The 23907-nt window shown below is 39.1% G+C and overlaps 1 protein-coding gene across 5 annotated transcripts in view; it reads right to left on the bottom strand.

The window, feature by feature from the left end:
- The window catches only part of CADPS2 (calcium dependent secretion activator 2), a 367836-nt gene that overhangs the window by 94550 nt on the left and 249379 nt on the right, over nt 1-23907 (bottom strand). For 3 of the 5 annotated variants that reach the window (XM_075208940.1, XM_075208941.1, XM_075208942.1), the window contains 3 exons: nt 20743-20899; nt 6993-7134; nt 5050-5169 (listed from right to left, as the gene is read on the bottom strand). In XM_075208940.1, the coding sequence (XP_075065041.1) occupies nt 5050-5169; nt 6993-7134; nt 20743-20899 (419 nt within the window). The remainder of the gene's footprint in view (nt 1-5049; nt 5170-6992; nt 7135-20742; nt 20900-23907) is intronic. The other 2 variants (XM_075208943.1, XM_075208944.1) reach the window with 1 other exon arrangement.

The following is a 23907-nucleotide window of genomic DNA, read 5'->3' as shown; positions in this document are numbered from 1 at the left end:
GGGAGTTTATTGTGCAACAGCACCAAAGCACAGTAGCTAGACTTATTATACCAGAGGTCAAATGCAAAGGACTGGAAAATTTATTCCCTGGCTATTAATGGGTCAGAAGTGACCCTTGGTAACATGTTAGGAACCAATTACTATGGTTATCAGTCAGCTGCTGTTTAATTATTAGCACAACTCCCTCTATTACAATAGGAACAGCCCCCAATACGTTCCGTTCTGCTGTGCTACATATACAAATTTTATTTTTTCCCAATCCTAAAAACAAGCCCAATCCCTTTCATTGAGTACATTGCAGGAAAATATTAAGAGAAATTTTAAATAATAAATATTCTAAATACATTTTCCTCAATTTACCAACAAATTCAGTGTGTTAGTGGGTCTCTTCAATATGTAATAACAGTCTGTGATACACAAAGAGCAATTGAAGGGGTTCTGTGAGCAAAATACGTAACTACATCCTTATTAACTACAAGTCTTATCCCTGACAATGTTCTTTTTCTATAAGGTTGTTTGCTTTCTTACTTTCAATGCCAACAAATTTGCAGTGATCTGAAGGTCTAGCCAACTTATCCCTTGAGCGAAAATTCCCAGTAGAGCAATCAGAGCAAAACACAGAATGTTGCACACAGCACAATGAGCTGCCTAATATCTCCCTAACCTTAAGATCTGATGCCCCAAATGTACCATTATCAAAGAACCAGTTAAAAACAACATAAAACACTGTAATGAACGATCACGAGGACATCTGATAGTTGAATCAAGTGTGCAAAAGACTCAAATCATGATAAGATTCTAAGCTTACCATGATTCTATTAATATATATATATATATATATATATATATATATATATATATATATATATATACTATATTCACACACACACTAATTATGTTAAAAATTTTAGTGTTTTTTTTTTAGTAAGCTTATTATTTTATTGTTTTATATTGTGCTGTTATGATAAATGGGCTGAATTGGCATTTTATACTTTTTATATTACAGTCACATGTATTGTATTATCATTATTAAATGTTAAAGGAGGGATACATTTGACCCTGTAAGTGCTAAACAATTCTTATTATAATTACATACATGCTTTGCTAGGTTTAAATCAAAATCACTTTTTCTTCAAAAGACAGAATTCATATTTCACCACTATCTTCAACAAAACCATCAGCAATTTATGTTTGTATTATCTCAACAACTACAACATTTGTCTCCAAGGGATCTGCAATTAACGGCAGCATGCCAGAAATCCCCATGTTGCAAGCCACCATGTGTGCAAGTTGATAACCAATCCGTTATACCAAACTGCTATTAGGGGATGATGTTACCATCAAAGACTCTATTCAGAAATTTAAATGCCTAATATAGTATAATAAAATAAAAAAATTATAGGTCGTGCCCAAATGTACAAAACCATAAATGACAAAAGGGCAATATCACTAATATGCCTGTTGAACTTTATAAAAAAAAAAAGAAAAGCCCCAAACCTTTTTTTATTGAAACACACAATCAAAAAAGGTAAAAATAGCGCTGCAGGTTCTAATCCCAGGGCAAGGGATTTGAAAGGACCTATGAATACAATGGCCCCTAGCCTTGAGCTCTACATAGCCTCACCTAATGCAATATGGACCTGGGATCTACAAATCACATTACCCCTTCTTCTTATCTTTTTCTTCACAGTGATTTCCAGTAGCCTTCTATACTGTGCACCATGTGACTGCTGCAGCCACATGACCTGGTGATGTCACCCTCTGAAGGGGATCTAGCTACTGCCTTACAAGAGATGCGATGCAGGTAGCCTATGCGGCCCGTGCATAGGCTGTCACATCACATTATACTCACTGCAGATGCACAATCCATTCACAGAATATTATACTATAGCTTGTAGTACAATATTCTATGAATGAATGATGTAGCCACATTGAGTATTATGCAATGTGACAGCCTATGCATGGACCGCACAGGCTGCCTGCATCGCATTACCATCAGGTGGCCCATAAAGCAATTTAACTGTCCGAGCCAGGGGGTGCCCCCGGCCCGGTCAATGCTGTTGTGCCTGTCACTGTGGTCCTTCCCCAGTGCTCAGTAAGCTCCTAACTGAGAAGATCTCGTGAGAGTGAGACTATGAGTTTCACTCTCACGAGATCTCCTCAGTAAGGAGCTTATAGCGCCACGGAAGGACTACAGCGACAGGAGAGAGAGGTAACCACTTGGAAGGGTGGCTCACAGTGGGGGCCTCACTGGGGGCGGCTCACAGGGGGGGCCTCACTGGGGTATGGAGGCCTCCCCGGCCCAGGGGCCTCCATTCATTTAATCCGGTCTTGGGTCAGCTGGGTGTGTCATTTACCGGGGAAAGAGATGGCACCAGCATGCACTATGGGAAGAATGCAAGCTGACAGTGGCAGTGTGATGCTCTGGACAATGTTCTACTGGGAAACCTTGGGTCCTGGCCATCGTATGGATGTTATTTTGACACATTGTTGCATATCAAGTACACACCATGGTAATGGTATTCCCTGACGGCAGTGGCCTCTTTCAATAGGATAATGCACCCTGCCACATTGCAAAAATTGTTCAGAAATGGTTTGAGGAACATGACAAAGAGTTCATGGTGTTGACTTGGCCTCCAAATTCTCCAAGATCTCAATCCGATCGAGCATCTATGGGATGTGCTGGAAAGTCCAAGCCCACCTAGCAACTTAAAGGACTCAAAGGATCTTCTGCTAACATCTTGGTGCCAGATACTTCTTGAGTAACCATAGACCAAATGTACTATATTAAAATAAAAAAAAAAAGCTTCTCTATTCTGGATGCCATTACAGTACAGACTTAAAGATTGTCAGAGGAGAGTCTCCTCTATCTAAGCTTTGATTAGTTGAAAGCTTCAACCATTTAGAGCAGGGTTCTCCAACCCGTGGCCCAGCACGCCTGTAAATGTGGCCCAGAAGGAGTTTTGGTTGTGGCAAGGGGGCAGCACTGTTAATGGAAAAAAAAAATCCTGCAAAAAAAAAAAAAAGAAAATACTTACCTTGCGGTCACGCGGTCACGTCAGCTGGTACTCTGGCTCCCTCCCTTGTCTCCTCCTCCGTGCGGTGCTCACAGTGAATGTCGGGCGTGATGTCATCACGCCCAACATCCATTGCGGAGCGCAGCACAGAAGAGTCACCCGCGTGAGAAGAACAATCAGCAGCAGCAGAGAATTGGAGAAAAGAAGAGAAGAGGACAGGAGAACAAGCCGATTAAAAGGTAAGTTAAGGAGGATTTTTTTTATTATTTCAAGGGACGCTGACAAGTGAATAAAAGTCACCTGGTCCTGGAGCATCATGGACCTTATCTCCCTGCTACATACTTCTACTTGTAATACTAATGGGGCATTATATATTAATTATGTAATTATTATGTAATTAGCAAAACAGGTCACAATTTGGGGTCACAGTGATGTATATGTCAGGTACCGCAGGCCTGGTCAGGGCACCCTGATATACAATGCCTGGCTTAAATGCACTTTATTGATATTGCATCGAAACAATGCAAAAAGTGATTATAGTATAATAACTAGAGAGGATTTTTTGAACAGGGCGATTGAAAAGTAAGTATAGGGGGATTTGAAAAAAAAGTGATTATATATATATATATATATATATATATATATATATATATATATATATATATAACATCAAAAAGACAGGGGCGCTTCCATAGTGTAAAATCCAAGTAAAATGTTTATTCCCAAACAATAAAATTGCACGTACCAGAACTGAAAAGTTTTCAGGCATAAAACAGTAGGTATCTAGCATCCAAGTGGGGATATCATATCAGTGCGATCCTCACAGATATTCCACAATCACCTCTACGCGTTTCATCCTGGAGAGAAGTGGCTTCTTTGCGGTCCTTCTGGACACCAGGCCAGCCTCCAAAAGTCTTCGCCTCACTGTGCATGCAGATACACTCACACCTGCCTGCTGCTATATCTGAGCAAGCTCTGCATTGGTGGTGCCCTGATTCCGCAGCTGAATCAACTTTAGGAGATGGTCTTGGCGCTTGCTGGACATTCTTGGGTGCTCTGAAGCCTTCTTCACAACTATTGAACCTCTCTCCTTGAAGTTCTTGATGATTCAATAAATGGTCAATTTAGGTGTATTCTTACTATCAGCAATACCCTTGCCTGTGAAGCTCTTTTTGTGCAAAACAATGATGACTGCACGTGTTTCCTTGCAGATAACCATAGCTAACAGAGGAAGAACAATGATTTCAAGCAACACTCTCCTTTTAAAGCTTTCAGTCTGTTATTCTAACTCATCAGCATGACAGAGTGATCTCCAGCCTTGTCCTTGTCAACACTCTCACCTGTGTTAACGAGAGAATCGCTGACCTGATGTCAGCTGGTCTTTTTGTGGCAAGGCTGAAATGCAGTGGAATTGTTGTTTTTAGGAGATTCACTGTCCAGGCAAAGAGGGACTTTGAAATTAATTGCAATTCATCTGATTACGCTTCTTGTCATTCTGGAGTATATGCAAATTACCATCATAAAAACCGAGGAAGCAGACTTTGCGAAAAATAATATTTGTGCTATTCTCAAAACTTTTGGCCATGACTGTAGTTTGCAAACACTATTGGGCATTTTAGGGGATTAAATCAGAGTATTGGGGCCACTATCACAGTGGACTAAGCACTTCTATAGAAAATAATTAAAGTTGCAGCCCAAAAAGTGGCGATTTTCACTTAGCAATGCTATGCTACAGTGTCCCACAGGTAGATACTGTTACTTACCACCACTTGGTAAACAAGGGGCAGTGCAAATACAGTAATCTGTGCTGACATTGCATTTTAGTTACTATTTATTTAAGGACAAATATTGACTAGGATTATTTAATTGATTAGACTGCTAGCTCTGCACAGTACATTATCAGCACTGCACACCAACATGCAACAATATTGCATGCAGCCATAAAAAGGCCCATCACAGACACAACAAGAAATGTCACAATCCACAACATGCAGAACAATCATGCATTAGAAGCACACTCATTGGTACACACGTGGATTCATATAAAGAGGTCATCCAGGATGGTGCTGAAAAATTAGGGATTTGTGGAAGGTTTAGAGTCAAGCTTGGAACTTTTGGAAGAGGTACACTAGGAAGACTGTTGGTGATGGTTCTGTAAAACAGAATTAATGAATGCAAATATTTTTATACTAGACAAACGTAAGAATCTGTATCTACTAGGGGGTAAAAAAAACTAGAATGGAAAACACATGACGACCTAATATGAAAATATAACTTTTATCATCAAATGATGGATGTAAATAGTTTTTTTTTAGACATATTTTTTCTTGTGTTCACCAAAAATGCTCTACTACACAGAAAGCGCTAAATAATTCTCTGTGCTTCACTTAATGTGTAAAAATGTCATAATGTGCATTTATATTATATACTGCAAACATGAAATATACACATGCCCATATATAAAATGCGTGTATATGAAAAATGTAAGGGATTATATTAGTCCAGATTGTTTAGCGAAACTTTGCTTATTTAAGTGCAAGTCTATAACACACTTGAAACAGAATGTTATTTACTTAATTCCTGAATGTGGAGAAAGCAAAAAGTGGATGTAAATCGTCTTTACAATTGTAGTAAATTAACAGTATATACTATTAAAAAGGGAAATACTTTGCGCTACATTTTTTAACCAAAAATTGCTTGTAAACTAGAGGTAAAACTGGTGTTTTTTGTAGAATTAGGAAATTTAAGAAAATGATAAGGACAGTTTCCTTTCACATTTAAAGAATTCCTTTATAGAAGAACTCACATTGTACTTGCTGTATATGCTGAATAGAAAAGGTAATTTCCTAACGGGAAAAAGATGTGCAGCTTCAACCTTCTACTTTTGGGTAATGACAAACAAAAAAATATTTTTTTGCGGGATTGCGGTCCTGGACAGGAATACTCACGTCAGCAAGTAAGGGGTCACTTCAGCTGCCAATCATTTCCACACAACAATAATGTTATGTGAAAAGCTATCAGTAATGATCGGACTATGGAGATATCTTAACAAAAATTGACAGTGCTGGATGGGTTTCAAAGGACTCGAGCACTCTGACCTATCTCTATTACTTTGATGAGGATGAGATTTGTTATTAGCAGTACTTTGTTACTCCGTATCATCATATTAACCACCCTGTGTGAGGTATTTGTGTCATTTTGAAAAATGAAACATCTTATAACATGAAAGGTTTATCCAACAACATTTTGAACTGAAGAAAGAAGTTAGTTATTGCATGTGAGCACAACAGGAGACACATTCTTGCTCCAGGGCAACATTAAGCAGATATTCCATCAGGACTTTGCATCATATTGACATACGACGCAGCATGCTTATCTGTACATACTGAGCAAAAATAGGCACAAGACTTCACAAAACAGAGTTTGTATCGCACACCCACATTGTTGCAGCTTCACAATTTATGGTTATAATCTTTCAAAGCAATTACATCCTTTAATATTTTTACATTACACAGCAGGCAGCAGGGCTGTGATGATGCCCCGCTGCCTCTTGGACTTGCCCACTGGATCTCCTGGAGGGGAGGTTCAAAAAGTAGGTAAGTATATATTATAGGCACCATGTCTGATATCAATTATAAACAACGGGAGATAGTGATAAGGGGGTGAGCGTGAAAAGACATCCTTGAGATCCATTTTGCACAAAATATTTTGTCACCTTACTTAATTATAATAGGTATTCTGTTCTGTTTTAGGAAAAACAGCTAAAAAGTAGGAATTGTTATGTCTTTACCTTAAGGAAAATCTGTACATTTTATTTAGAGTATTTTGTGGGTGAATAGTTGAACAATAACTACAACTCCACAAAAGTTTAAATTAATTGGTCTTCTCGTGTTATTATTGGTCAGAAAAACATAGCACATTCAACCACCAATATATTGTAATGTATTTACAACAGTAAAAATTCATCCAACTTACCTGACTGGCTGCCATGTTTCTTGTTCAAAACCTTTATGAATAGACTGTGCAACTGAAGACTCCATGAGATCAATGTAACGGATGACTAGTGGCACAAAACACTCTTGGAGATGTTTGTGAAATGTTCCATTGCATAGCAGAGCTTCATAGAAGTAAACAAAAGTGAATAAATAAACACAAAAATCTACTAAACAATAAAATCATCATATGGTTTACATACAGTATGTAGTCATTTACAGGCATTTTATTCACAAACCAGAACAGTCTATCTGGCAGGGCAGCTTCAACCACTGAGGAGTAGATAAAATGGAATAGATGTACAGAAATATTGTGTGTGTATAAATTAAGTATCTGAATATGATTATTTCACCTTATGTTATAACAGTGATAAGTAACCATACTGTATAAGAACATATTTTGAAACATTGAAGATGTTTCTTTTACTGTAGAATGCCATGTGCACTATGTAGTTAGCAAAATACCAGGGTTCCCATGAAAACTTGTTTACATGAGAGAGAGCATTTTATTAAAGTACTGTATCTACACTATGCTCTCTCAGACTGCACAGCAGTGGAGCTGTGAGGTATGAAGAAAGTCAGCCTGGAAGTGAGTTTTCTACTCTGACAGACTGACTTACCGTCCAAATAGAGCTTTCAATTTTCTCTATGCTCACTCCCATGTCAGCTTCTTGGTTACCTCAAAACCCTCCTGCTGTAGGAAGTCTGCCCAGAGGGAACATAGCGATCTGAATAAAATGCTCTTCTGGACAATTTGGGTTTTGGGGAACATCTTTTTGCTTACTAAGGCGCTATATGTAGTAAAGCAAAAAGGAATATCATAGGACAACAAAGCAGGTTCTCTAAGTTAACTTGAGCTATGCCAAGATAGCACACATCACTGCACCAGCTCTCCAATATAGTTTCTAAAACATCAGTTATATGAAAAAATTCACTTTAAAAATATAGCTTTTTTGTATGCAAATGGAATTATTATGTACTGTGTCAAGTGCACATTATACCATCATAGCTAGTTTATATGTTAACAATGAGATCATACTTGCCAACTTTAGAAAGTTGGCCTCCGGGAGATCTGAGGAGAAGGTGGGCATCTGTGGGCGGGACTCAGAGAATCTTGTCAATATAACCCCGGCCCCGTAATGCAAAGAAGCAAATGCGCTATTTTACTGTGGGGGCCATCGAAAATGATGCGATTCTAAAGAAATCGCGTCATCGAGGCTCAAAATGCTATCCACTTCACTAGGAAGTGGACAGATGCGGAAGAATGCCCTACTCTCCCAGGAGTCCAGGAAGCCTACCCAGAATTCAGCAGTCTCCCCAGGACATTCTGGGAGAGTGGGCAAGTATTGAGTAGAATAGAAGTAACAGGTACTCCTGCCCTCCACACACTGTTATATCCCTAAAGCGAAGGCTGCAGACTAACGCATAATGTCAGTCCCTGCACCATTGCCATTACATTCTAAATTCCCTACTACATTTACGCACTAGGATCCATGTTGTCAGAAACCAATTAACCTACCAGTAATTTTTTGGACTGTGTGAGGAAACTGGAGCACCCGCAGGAAACCCACATAAATACACTAACATCAGACAAACACCACACAGATCAAAAGTGTCTGGACAATTGCTTTCTAAGCACTTTAACCTGTGCTAAAAAAGCTTTTCTCTAAAACTCCATTGTATTTTTAAAGCATATTTAATGCTTCCAAACAGTGTGGTTAGCATCATAAGTGGACGTAAAATGAAGCAAATGTTTCTCAGGAAATTTGAGTGCACACGTCTATTTGGCTTACATTATATTTAAAGTGCTCTGACAATGCATGTAAAATGCCTTAGAGAACGCCTGTGCATTGTCTAAGCACATTAAATGGTCTTTGCGTGTCCACAAATCAAAATGAGACATTGTTCATCCAGTGAGAAACTGACCTTGCATGTGCTGCTTCCGCTTAAGCTGCACAGAAAAATATAATTTTAAAATGTGCTACCCAACCACCTGGAGAGTATAAATACAGAGGAGCCCCTCTTCTGGGACTCCTGCTGATTGCATGATATATCTGTTGTCTGAACTTCACTTTATTGTAGTGAAAAGAGGAGGATCTCCGGAAGGGAGTGCTGGGATCGGATACACTGCAAGATATGTGAGCCCGCTCCTCAATGAAGGAGTGTCATGGCCTATGAGGCATTCTTCAATTCAGAGGTTAAATATTACGTTAAAACAGCCATCTGCCATTTCTAGCAGTGTGTCAGTTTTAAAAATGTTCAGATACACTGTTCTCCACTAGCTCCGGCTGCCTGCATACAGCAACCCAATAGAGGGCACTTCATGTGCAGATGCTTTACATTCTGGGTCTCTTGATTTGAAAAAAGGCCATTTAGCTGAACTGAACTTAATTCACTCAGCAGTTCGCGGCTCTTGGGTATAACAACTATTTGACTGTTCATCAGGATTAATTGGGGTTCATTTTCAACACAGAAAAATGGAGGTGTACAGCTGCTCCAGTGTGGTTTCCTTAACTTTGTAACAAGAAGGGAGTGGGATGAATGCTCTGGGCATTCCATAAAGAATGCAGGATAGCTGCAGTAATACACTTTTTTTCTATTTACAAGTGCAAAATCAAGATATTCGAATACATTTCAAAGGGTGAAGTGTGCACATTGTTGGAGTAATCTTTTAGCAGGGGTCAACAAACTATTTTAGTACTCTGACTTGTGCTACACACACTTAAGACAATTTTTAGATAACAAACATATTTGTTGTAGAAACAGAGAAAATGATTTTTTCTACCCCCTGACCATTGTACAATTGAATGATCTCTTCATTCCTAAAATCAATCAGAGACTGTGTATGTGCCTTACAATCAAGTGGCTTTATATAGAAAATAAACTGTGTGCTTTCATTTATTCTTCTAATAGCAACGTCTAGTAGTCCTATGAAGAATGTTATACTACCAGAAAGGACAATTTACTCATCTTTAAAGGCACATTGAACGGGAATATAACAAAGTGATCCCTGTTTAATGGCACCTAGTTTAGTCAATACCACCAGGGGTTATACAAGCTTACAATCCAAAAGGTGCCACAAGTGTCCTTCAAGATAATCATTACTTCAATTTTTTATTTAGGAGAAACATATAATATAATGGGTAACAACAGTAAGACTAATTTTACATGAATTCATGTCTCCCATTCTTCTTCCACTCTAATATAAAGTGGTTGCGATCATGAATGAGGCATATGAAAAATGTTTTTCAGTTCTGGCCTTCAACACGGCAGTACAACAGCAAAATACGCAATTGTTAGTTCTGCAATTTTTACCATCTGTAGATTAACCTAATATATAAAGATCTCCCCATTTGAAAGAATTCTGAAAAATAATCTGTGATAAAGCGTTGGAGAGAAGCACAGCTCAGTGGGATCTCCACCTCTTCATTTCCTAATGAGTTTTTTGATAATGAGAGTTGTCTATGCCAGTCACTCTGAGCTCTATTATAGCTAATTTGACTCCACTTCAGTCTCCCTGATAATTAGTAACACTGGCCTTTTTATCCTCATGAGGCCTCATTTCAGTTTTTGATTTTATATCTTCTTTTATGAGGAATGAAGTATTGAAGAATATGATTCATTTACTGTTAAAACTGAACATTTATTACCTGTTAAGGACAGACAGTTATATTTATAGGATAAGCTAGGACATCTTTGCCGTGTAAAAAGGCTGTTAATTATAGAACAAGCTCTGTGGTATGTTTCACTTGGGAATTGTCTCTTGGCAGAATGGTCATTTGCCACTTATGAGCTCCTCTTTCACAGATTAGGAGGTGAAACACGACAAGAGCTTCTTTTCCACTTCAGTATAAGAGATGGAGCTGCATAGATTTCATTTCAGAAATTACCAATCTGCTTATTCCATAATAGAACCCAAGTGGACTGTAACCCAACATGAGCAGCCATTACATGTTTAGTGAAGTAAAGAAGAACTGTGTCACTGACCCACTTATTCCTTACAAGAGTACTAGGAACATATGATATTATGGACATATTACTGTGTTTAGTGTTTTTATGGGCTTATTGGTCCATTTTTCCTGTTTCCATCTGCTGCTGTGATGATTTACAAATAGGTGGGATTATTCAATCTAGCTATTTTATTGGCTGCCAAGTGGGTGAAGACTGTATAGTGTACATAGGGACAGACATATGGAATCAAGCACAGAATGTATCTAATGGCCACTGACAGATAATACCGTAAGGTTACGTAAGTGATGTTTGTTCCATCTAGAGACACACAATGCAAATCAGTGGTGTATTTATATATGTAAGTATACAATGTACATTAATTAATAATTTGGAGGCTGAAGCTCATCTCCTTCATAATCAGCGCAATTGTCATACTATGGAGATGTGCTTTTTTCATAGGAAATGCTTTTTTTTTTATTTTTTAGTATACAGTGAATTTAGTGAAGTTATATATATTTTATCATAAATGATAGAGCTTAATTTTAGTAGAATTGGGCAATAAATATATTTTTATTTCATGGACATTATATAGGCACTTGACTCCGCCCTTTGCTTTATTCCACTTTCTCTCCCAGTCCCGTCAATTCCACGTTAGAAATATTGCCAAAATATGGCCATTATCTCATTGACTACTGCATCCTCTTTCTATCTGACATTCCCCTCATTCACTTATCCCTGTTTCAATGCATTTTAAATGCTGCATCAAGACTGATCTTCCACTCTAGCCACTACACATCTGTTGCATCACTCTGCAAATCCCTGCACAGCTCCATGTGTCCTCCAGAATCTAATTCAAATGACTCACTCTTACCTAGCCTTCAACAATACCATCCAGTTATACATTTCAAATTGGATCTCAAAATACTCTCCATTTCACCCTCTTAGTCTAATCTACCTCTGACCTGCATCTTGCCTCTAGTGACCACCTCACTCTCCTGACAATCAGACTCTCCTGCAGCATTCAAATCTTTAAATTCTGAAAAAATCTCTCTTAATTAAATCTTACCCTACTCCCACTTATACTACCCAAACTACTATACCCTCACAGCTGTTTCAATCTCCATTCTGAGACACACACACTCCTCTCGTTTCAGCTGTGCTATCTTCCAAATAGAATGTAAGCTTGCATGTGAGTAGGACCCTCCCTACCCTATGTTTTTTACAAAAAGTTGATCTGAAAATATTTCTTACAAGTTCCCTTAATGGCCTCAAATTTACTGTATCATTTTCAAAGATGCACAAAAATGGGTATTTATTGGAGTCATACTTGACTATTATCCCAAAACTTCTGGTAGACTCCAGAATTTGGGAGTGTGGGTGGTGGTGTTTCTAGGCCGCTCTTTACCACCTCTTATAAAAACTCAATTTGCGTTGCCATGCTCACAAGTGGCAGGTAAGCTCAGCACCAAGCACTGCTCTAAACAAGACATACCTCCCAACATTCCAACAGTTGGAATGGCAGGACAGATCCTAAAATTGGGACCAGCCCTTCAAACATCTCAGCTAAATCGGCACAGTTGGGATGTATGCATCTTAGAATATCCTTAATGATTAAAGCAGCAATCCCGCATAGAAGGTTTGTTTGTTTGTTTGTTTGTTTTAAATTGCAATTTAAGTATCTTTTAAGCATTCATCATTTTTCATAGCTGTCCTTGTACAAATCACTATCTCCTTTTCAAAATCTTTCTGGAGGGCCAGTCACACACGCAATCTCAAACTCTCAGCATGTCAGTTGAAAGTGAAAGAGGGGTAGAAGTATGGGGGGGGGGGGGGGCATTTTACAGTTCAGAGAGAGAGATCAGAGAGTGTTCCATAAAGTCTGTGCTCATTACATCATGTGCCATGTGACTGTGGTAGCCATGAGAGGCACATGGCACTGTGGAAACAGACTTTATAAATCATTACTAATAGCCTGAAGAAACAAACCAAGGAAAAATGGTAATTACCAAGATATCCTGATACAGTGATTTAGGTTATTAAAAATGTTTTTCAAATGAACATGTACACTAAAAAAGATATTTATTGAGTAATTAAGTGATTTTTTAAGGGACTGGAGAAAAAAAATAATGAAGTTCATTATGATACTACAATAGGTTGTGTGTTACCAGTTTTGTAGCAAGTTTATTACATAAAAATATGTCTATTGCATAACATGCCTTTGAAAAAGAAATGATATCAACTCAAAACAAGAAGTGACATGTGAGGTGAAAATGTGTACGATTGGTACAAATATTGGAGCAGCCAGATTTGAACCTTACCCATTGGGTTTGCACTCTACTACTTTTCAAGATTAAGTTACTGTGTATTGATAATTCTCCTGTAAGCTAGTTGGTAAGTGCAAATCTTCATCTGCATTCAACGTTTACTATTGTAAACTTTATGTATACAGAAAGTTAGATGTACAGTACATTTCCACTAACCATATTGTTTTGTAGATTTAGTCAGACAGATGGTTTTATCTGGCACACCGAAGCTCTGCAGCTTCCTCACTAAAGCAGCTGAAGGAGACAGAAGTGCTCCGTTTTGGCCATCTTTGGCTGGTTTAGGCAGTGTCTGACGGGGGACTGCAACTGTAGGGGCCCACCAAAGGGGGTGTGGTCAATCACCATAGAGGCGAAACCAGACACTAGAGGGGGAGTGGTCAGCTCATGACAGACACAGCTAACATAATGTAGTATATCAAGAAATGTAGTGTATATAAAGAGTGCATAGTCTAGGCCCGCTCCTTAGATCAGGACAAAGTCTTGCTCCACTAGAATCAGAACAGTTGGCAGACTGTCCTGCTCTCTCCTACCTGTTCTTGCAGCGTTCACTACGTTTAGCGGTTGGCTAAAATCTAGTCTAGTCCAGTTGTGCATTTAGATAGACGAGAGATTATATATATTTATATTATATATATATATTAGTAATAATAATGGAACAAATAAATGTTCATATTATGCCACACAGTAGTGCCCCAGTTAAATTTATGACACAATTTAAATTATTTCACAGAGTACTGCCCCCAATCAATATTATGCCAAGAACATGCTACCCACCCCAGGTAAATAGGGAACATTGTCAAGTTAGAAAAAAAAAAAAGGGCAAATAAAAAAATTACAATAAAATAAACGTGACTTACCTCTGCTTCATCTCCACTCTGTGGTCGGCTGGGCACGGTCCAACGTCATGACGTGTGCGACTCTTACAGGTGCAGGTGACTTACACTTTGCAAATTTTTGACTCAGGGGGGCCCCACCGACATAGAAAAGGGCAGGGGCAGATTATAAACTTAAAGTGGCCCTCGAAAAAAAATCTGAAAGTGGCCTCATGTAGGCGGGGCCAAATAAATGGTAGTCGGAGCCCAGTATGTGTGTGCATCCAATGTGAGTGTGTGCGCCTGCTGTATGTACCAGAGTATGTGTGTCTTTTTCTTGTCGCTTTTCCGACCAGTGGCTGCTGGTGTCTTTAGCTCAGTTGCTGCTTGTCTGGATCCGGGAATGTTGGGAGTCCTATCGGGAAAAAAAATGGGTACATGATATTTAGAAAATTCCAATCAGCCCTTGGCATTAAATAAACAGTACACACGTTTAATAATTAGGCCTCCCTACAGCCCAAACATTAAAATAATAGTATTCACTTTGATAAATAGATCTATTTCCCTCCAACCAGACCAGACATTAAATTCATAGTATCTGCATTTAATAAATAGACATATTTCCCTACCTCCAAACAGAACTAGCAATAAATAGCATTTAAGTTTAATAAATATAACCATTTCCCACAACCATCCCCGGCATTAAATAATTCACATTTAATAAATAGCCCTCCTGCCCAAACTCAGCCCCATATTCAATTAATAGCCCTAAACCACCCCAGCATTAAAATAAAGGTCCCGCCACCTCATCTTAAATGAATAGGCCCCGCTATTAAATTAAATTGTCCCTCCATCATCCCCCAAATAAAATAGTACCCATTAGCCACTACCTACCTGACACCCACATTACATTACCACAAGCCCCCCTGCCCCCACCCCCCATTTCACTTATAATAAGCCCCCTTGCTCTCACCTCATTTTGTTTATAAGCGCCCCCTGCTCACCCCCGTTTCACTTTAACCAACCTTCAGTGTCCTCACCCCCATTACATTGCAACAAGCCCCATTGCACACACACACACACACACACACACACACACACACACACACACATTACCATGACAGTTTTCAATTCCTTATCTGCAAGAAATGGCCAGATTTTCCCCGTTTACTGTTATTCGTTCTATTTAGCTGGATTTCAAAAATACTGCCATTGTATTTTATTCAACCATTGAGACATTTAGAAGAATTATAGGTACAATGTTGTGGGTGTGCACACAAATCTGCTGTTACTTAAATAGTGACCCAGTGATGGGGGATTTCACATGGTGAGTTCTCATAAGGAAGAGAATGTACGTCCACTTATAACAATAGGACACAACCTTTTGATACTGGTTTCAGATAGAGTTCACCATAAAAACTAACTTTAGTGCAGTAAGCAACCACCACCATAAATGTACAAATGTTCCCTATTGGCTAGACTCTGATGGATGGAAAGTGTAGGCTATACAAAGATGCTAGGTAACCCATACTCTATAAAATGTTGGACATACAGAGAATTTGATTAGTTTTCATATGAGCAGTTCATCTGCAATGCCATTATACTTTATTCGGTAAACCATTTTATTTTTTTACAAGTTCTGCCTGTCAACAGATCTGTGCTGCAATCTAATTATGGGGGAGACCTGCAGCAGAGAAGATGGGGATTTTCTGGTCACCAGCGAGATTCCTGTCTGGATTATCTCAGGAGATTAAATACACATTAAACACACACTTACCTTGTCGCGCTTCCTGCAGTGCACACATGGGACGGCACCTGTCACATGGTGCGCGTCCCATGTGACTCCTGAATGGAATAAGTTACGCACGGGGGGGGGGGGGGGGGAGAATGGAAGGAAGTTGCCCACTGCTGGCCCCTCCCTCTTCAAAAAGGGGGCACGGCCTTAAATCGTCGGGGCCTTCCGGTGATTCTTCCGATATCCCGGTGGGCCAGTCCGACGCTGGGTTTAGGGAAGAAGGTGCAAGGTTCAGTTGCGAATAGGAGATGTGAGTGCTAACAGATATGACTGAAGTTGAACTGGGGGCACAACTATGTGGCATAATATAAATAGGGGCACAACTATGAGGCATAATATGAACTAGGGGCACTACAGTGTGGCATAATATGAATTAGGGGCATACCTATGTGCATATAATGGACTGGGACACTCCTATGACATAATATGAACTGGGGGCACTAATATGTGGCATAATATAAACGCTTAAACCTACCACATATCTGGTCAGAATATACATTGCTATGCTGCTATTATTTAAACTGTATGCAGGCTGCTATAGTTTTCACAATGACAAAAAGTGCCTAAAAAGTACACATTTATTAAATGTATACATATTAACATCTGTAATAATGTATATAATTTCTCTTTAGAAGACATTTGAATACATGTTAAAATACAAAATTAATATTTTTAACAAACATTTTGAAAATGCGTTATGCCACATGTTATACAGTAAACGCCTCCAATATAAGCTATTGATATACGGTATATCTGCTACAAAATACCATTGTCTGACAAAATCAAAATATTAGGAATTAAGTTCTTGCTTAAGAAATTGTAGGCAAATTGTTCATTATTTTTGCCAAATATGCATCCACAAAATGGCTTCATTGATAGCACTGAAACAGCAAGACATACAAGTCATATATTTTAAACCTGCATACAGTTTATTAGTTCACAGCAGTTTAGATTAACCATGGAAGACATTAAAGTGAAACTTTACTCTAAAAAAATTATTTCTGCAAAAGGGCGATTTGCTGGATTTTCTTACTGTTTACTGAATGCCCTAGTCACCGACGTACCTACCTTTACCTGCATGCAACAGATGTCACTGGAGTTTAAAAAAAAAGTTTTCATTTTTGAATTTGGTTCTATTTCAAAGAGTCCCAATATGTATCCTCTATTGTCAGCACTAATAGCTTAAACATAAATTAGACAAGGCAGATACTTCTAGTTCCATTTTACATGGAACAATTTTTCCCTGGCTGGGGAGACCTCAGGTCTACTCTAAAGAGTTGTCTTGGCAACATAATGATCTGTCACATGTTTGCCTTTTATTAAGGCAATGTTCACTGGTCCTAAGCAGTCAGTCTTTCAGTATAAGTACAGAGTGTTTTATGGCCACATGGGCAGAAAACAAATTACATGGTTTCTGGGTATCTTGACGACTGAAAAAACCCAAAAACCTAAACTCTACTAGAGAGCGTATATATCAAACTATAGAATAGGAGTTTCAATTGGGGAAAATCCCCAAAGGGCCCATTTAGGGGCATATTCAATTGTTCGCGGTATTGCCGAAAATCCCGCGGTCCGCGCAGGATTACCGTTATTACGGTAATCCTACGCAGGAAAAAACGTTAATACGGTAATTTACTTGCTGGATTTCAGCTTGCAGCTCAGGGAGCTGCGAGCTGAAATCCAGCGAGAGATTACCGTATTAACAGTAATAGTTTTTCCGCGCTCGAACCCGCGGACAATTGAATACCCCCCTTAGAGTATATGAATAAATTGTACATAACATAGATGTATTTTAAGAGCATTTTTTTTTCCCACTCAATTTTATAAATGATGAGGTGTAGTTAATTTGTTATGATTGCATCCACCCAATGAGGAACATATTTGTTGTGGAGAAATAAATATTTTAAAAAAATAAAATAAATATTTTCACAATAAGTTTGGGATTCTTTAATATCTTAAGAAAATAAGGTTTTGGTGCAATAGAATTCCCAATCTATTTTCTTATTGGGATTAATTTTTTTTCAGTAGAATATAAAATAAGTCCTGACTCAGGAACTACTAACTACTATCTTCCCAGCAAATTTGATACTCCAACCATCTCACTCTCTTAATACCCAAAGACAACAACTAAGACAGCCAGCATCTAATATGGACTAGGACAGGCAGTTGTGTTCTATCTTCAATATGACCTCTCCCCAAAATATTGCTGCAGGCAAATAGCGCAGGACATTGTATTGCAGGGATAACATCAATCTTGTCTCTCACAGAAAAGGGAGTTCTAGCTCCCAAGCAAGGAACATGATGGTTCTTAATTAATAATACAAGGAGCTGAAGACCTTCTTCCAAAATCTTGTAATCTGTGGCTTGTACACGAGCGATACAACCTCCAAGGGAGTGCTATACAGATGATTAAGTAGGTGAAATAAAATCATTACTGGCCCAAATAATGTACAATGAGTTTTTATGAAAAGTTATTTATTTATATATATTATAATACTTTATGATACTCATTTGTAGCATCCTATATAATACAGTGATGCTGAAAGCTTTAGAACATCTTGGAGTGTTATAGTAGTAATGTTCCAATTGGGTTGTTCTCACAATCATTTCTTACATGTAATGGATATTTTTAATTTTACTTCCAAATGGTTTCATTTAGGAAATATACAACTGATTAGATAGAAGGAAACCGCTGTTCGTTCATAGACCAGTCTACTTTTATTTCTATTAAAGTACATACTATCTTGTTTCATTAATAAAGGTGTGCAGGCTGTGCACTGACATGGCAGCAATTAGATAAATAACCTACCATTACTTACATGATAGGTTCTGAGCGACCTTTGACAAAACACATCGGAATGTTATCACCACCACATTTCCTTCTATTATTTTCAACCAGAAAATAAAGCAGAGCGCTTTAAAGAGACTATTTCTGGTACCAAGCACTGCAAATTAGAATCTATGGACTGATTGTTCTATAATGCACGTAACATCTACATCTGTACACAGAATTGTTTATCTAATATGCTAAATAACCACACCACTATTAGGGTTTTATAACAGAAGTAAGACATACACAATTCATTTGTCACACTTGTTTCAATAGTTTCTGAATCCAAACAAAAATGCTATAACACATTAAGACTTAAAATAAAAAGAAATTGCATATAAATCATATTCAGTCAGTGTCAACAACTTTTTTTCTGCCTGAACAAATTACCTCTCCATACTCATTTTCTCTAACTTTGTCCCTGAGGGAATCAAGCTGACAAGCAAATTCAGCTGCCGAATAGCTCCAGCGCTGCTTAATATTTCTGTGAGTTTCTGAACAGCTGGCTGCTGCCATGCCCGTCTTCAGCCAGCTAATCACACCCAGCCTCTACTTGTACGATTGTACAGATATCTCCTTCTTGTCATCCACAACTTTTATTTACCGAGACTTCAGTCCCTCACCTTCTGACATTACGCTTAGCTTAATGCCCCTTTCTCCTTACCATCCCTGACCTTGTCAAATGAAGATATCACTCTGTGCTGTAAGTTATTAGCTGAAACTAGAACCAGTGCATTACTTGTGTCAAATGCTGGGTTATCCGTTAGTGACTTTTGTCCCTGTATTAAATGGCAATTTATGAAGAATTACCTTAAAACATGTGACTTACATTAGACAAAGATAGCTGTTAAAATGTGTAATAAATTCCACTTGTAGATATTGCTTTAGTTAAAATGATTCATTAGGTTACATAATTCTATTCCAGTGTAAAACCACTATTTTGCTTAGATTAATTCTGCATGTTCACTCAAGGAAGTCTTCAGCCCACTATGCTTATTTTTGTAGTTTCTAGAATGCAGACTCCTGGTGTAAAGCAGGTAGTGGGAATCAGCACAGAGAGCTATTTTACTACATTTTACATAATGAATGGGACCAGATTTTAACTTTGTCAAAAAGAAACCAATAGCAATGATGTATAATAGTATTCATGTGAGCAATTACAAGAAAACCAAATTCTATCACACAGACGTGAAACATGTCCTAGGGGTAAATATATCAAGCTGTGAGTTTCCAGTGGGTTTGAAAAGTGGAGATGTTGCCTATAGCAACCAATCAGATTCTAACTATCATTTTGTAGGATGTACTACTAAATAAATGATAACTAGAATCTGATTGGTTGCCATAAGTAACATCTTCACTTTTCAAACCCAACGGAAACTCACAGTTTGATACATTTATCCACTAATCTACTCGTTTGTAATTTGTTAATCTGTTTTGCACTCTTTTCTCTGAACAATCTCACTTGCATATCTACCCTGAGTGCAGAGTGTGCATTGCATAAGGGCCCACCGGTAAATGGAGCCCCCTGTCGACCTCTTGACATGTGGGCACCCTGTACCCACAGTGACACAGCTAACTCAAGCATAATATTGATGAGTTCTGAGTTACAGGAGATCAAAAATCTCTGCTTTGTTATGGTTTTGCTGGTCCCAAATCCTCTTGCACGCAGGTCTTGTCCATTCATACAATACCAATGAATAGACAGAATAATCTCGCCAGGATTCTTGCAACTTTCACTGTAAAATTCTGTGCTTTAGAAATCTTACCAAACTAAAGTGATCGAGTCACTGACATCCTTGTAATATGTGGCAAAAAGAAACACAAAACAAATTTTCAACACTGTCAATGATTGTTCCTCTTACGGTCATGCTAACAATAATCGTTTGCATGCAGTCATTTCTGATATTAATGCTCATAATAAACAAGCTGATGTTAGCTACTGAATTACTGTACAAGTGTGACAGTCCTCATGCGCAAGGTCGACGTCCTTGAATATAAAGTAGCATATTGCTGATACTTACGGTCAGTCCTGAGGAAGTTATTAAGCAGCTGGAAAAGAGGAAAGCTGTCCCAGGAGTCCTGTGGTTGTGTTTGTAGTGCAGAGTTCATATCAACAGAAAAGAGAGCCCAAAATATCTCAGCATGTTCCGCTATCAGATCTGGCCACCAGGAAAAGGCCTATGTTCAAATCAAGCAAACCATGTTAATAATAGAAAGGTTTCCAACAAAACGACGCAATAATGTGGTTTGATTACGTTGACATTATTTTTTTTTACCTTTTGAAAAACAAATCTAACACGTAATCGTTAACTGTGATCTCTGTAAATAAAGCAGTCCTCAATAAATCCCAAAAAGAAAATATATGTTCCAATACTTAATTTCCTTATGTATTACTCTCTTTAGCTGAATATCACATTTGTGTTTATCAATGACACTTGCCAGTGGTCCGCCTTCCTTTAATGAAGCCTGAGGGGGCATTCAGAGTGTGTCCTCTGAGAGCCTTCCAACCAAAGCATCCACAACCCGCTTACCACAAGCATGAATCATTGATTGCAGAAGGAAGCACAGTGTGACACAATCACCTGCACTTCTCCCTGATACAATTGTATTAGCAGCACAGTAACAGGTAGTGTGAGTAAAAATACGTAAGTAAGCAGAAGGTCCTTTCTCTCCTAAACTTTCGCTAGTCACACTGAGGAAACCCTACTGGTGGGTGTCACACTGTGCTTCCACCTACAATCAGTGTGTAGAGACTGGCAGACAGATGGGAAGTAGAACAGCTGAAGATTGGGGACTGGAAGACAAAGTGAGAACCTACTTTGCGGCAAGCAAGATAAGGTTATTGCCTCACCTTATGAGAGAAACAGCCCTTTTCACGTCTACTCCTTGCTATAGTAATTAAGGCATTTTAATTTGATCTATTTTCGCTGTGGATAATATGTACTTACAGTTGTCATACAAGTGAAAATTCCATATCCCTTTTTTTTTTTTCCTTGGCTCATACCACATGATGATATTTGGTATGTTTAATAGTGGAACTAATAGATTTAGACGACATAGCAAGTCTCAGATGTGAATTCCCAGGAATTTTCCAGCTAGAAACAAGCATTTATTTTACTAGAATTCAGACAGATGGCGGTATTATTTACTAAACTGCCGGTTTGAAAAAGTGGAGATGCTGCCTATAGCAACCAATCAGATTCTAGTTTTCATTTATTTAGTAATTTCTACAAAATGACAGCTATAATCTGATTGGTTGCTATAGGCAACATCTCTACTTTTTCAAACCCGTCACCACGTCACCACCTCTTACTCCAGTTGGTGGCAGGGCAAATTAAATTGCTCTTGTAGCTGCTGCAATCTCCTACATGCTGTTGCCAAATGCCGGAAATGGGCAGATATTTTACGGGCCACAGACAGCATCTCCTGCACGTCCCTGTCATTTTTTAAAAAGCTCTGCACCACCAAGTTTATTGTGTGAGCAAAACAGGGAATGTGAAGGAATTCCCCCAGCTGTAATGCTCTTACAATATTGATGGCGTTATCAGAAATGACATATTCCAAGGAGAGTCCAAGCGGGATAAGCCATGTTGCAATGACATCCTTAGTTTTTGTAACAGATTGTAAGCTGTATGCCTGTCACGGAGGAGGTATCAGCACCTGCAAGTATTGGCACAACTACACAAGGAGGCGCGGCGAACGACGTGCAGGTCGCGGCCCTCCCAGGTAGCTACTTGCGAGATGGCGGAGATATTCGTGGTCGTACAGGCAGAGTCAGGAACCAAGCGGGCAGATAAGGTACCGAATCAGGAGGTGAAGAGGAGTCAACAGGCCGAGGTCAAACCGGAGTACACAGTGCAGGACAAAAGGGAGATCCAAAAGCGAGGTCAGAGGAAGCCGGGTCGGTAACAGGAGTAGGAGTAGTCAGGCAATATGAGATATATATATATATGAAGCTGGAACGCTGGAGGCTAGATTACTAGCTGCTCTGGCACACTAGTGGTGTTAGAGCAGAGTATTTAAAAGAAGTGGCCAGCCCTCATTGGTGGGCAGTGGGTCGGCGGTCAGACGCGCTGACCGCCGAAAGGAAGTCCAGCAGCGCGTCTCGTTGCTATGGCGATGGGCGCGCATGCGCACCACGCCGCCGGAAGCGTCCCCATTGCTTGGCAACGGGGCGCTCAGCAGGAAGCAGACACCCTTCCCTGCCTAATGAGGAGGCGCAGGGACGGCATCTGATAATGCCTCTTAGTGAAGCCGGAAATACACAGAGTAAGTTGCCTCTGACAAATGTGCCGTACTTGGGTACATGCTGCTGCTGTTCCTGCTGGTGAAGACGAATCACCAACCCAGTGGGCTGTCACAGTCATATAATGTTTAGTTTGCCTAGTTCCGCTTGTCCATATATCTGTGGTTAAGTGTACAGTGGGTAGAATGGCATTTTGTAGCCCAATAATTACATTTTTATAAACATTCTGGTAGAGGTGAGGAATGGCTTTTCTATTGAAATGGTGTCATGATGGAATTTGGTAACGGGGACAAAAGACCTCAAGTAACTGTCTAAAACCAGCTACAATATTGGTTATTGGATGCAGATCTAATACTAGTATAGTCGCCATGGCGTCTGTGATCCGCTTTGGGTGTCAGCTTTCATACGTGCTTCCTCTTGCAAAGGATTGTTTAACAGTCAATTGTTGTAAACTACAAGTAGTCTTCTTCTTGGTCTGCTTCTGGGATGAAGATTCACCCCCAGCAGTGGGACCAACGCTCAAGAATTCGTCTCAGGAATTTAGGATAGTGGAGGAGTCATCTAGACTTAGCAACTTGCAGGACTAACTCCGATCGCTACTGAGGATATTAATGAGAATGGTGTTGTGGGTGTAGATTGCAGGTTTCGGGATCTAACTGACAGAAGGGACCTAGCTGATGATGGACTGCTTGTTGTTATTTTTTTAGCATAGGTTTCCAATTTTCCCAACAGCTTGCCATGAACTCGCATCAAATGGCGTAACATGGATGAGGTTCCTTGATGGTTAAGGTCCCTACCTCGACTGACTGTGGCTTTACATACGCTACAAATGGCTAGACAACTGTTGTCAGGATTAAGGTAAAAATAATTCCACACATACATGGTGGATTATTTGGTCTTATGCCCAGGCATGACAATGGCCATCTTCTTATCACGTGCA

Source organism: Mixophyes fleayi, chromosome 4 (genome assembly GCF_038048845.1).
Source record: "Mixophyes fleayi isolate aMixFle1 chromosome 4, aMixFle1.hap1, whole genome shotgun sequence".
In the NCBI taxonomy this organism is placed as follows: domain Eukaryota; kingdom Metazoa; phylum Chordata; class Amphibia; order Anura; family Limnodynastidae; genus Mixophyes; species Mixophyes fleayi.
Note: the sequence above shows the minus strand (reverse complement) of the source record. Positions and strands in the feature narration are given on the sequence as shown.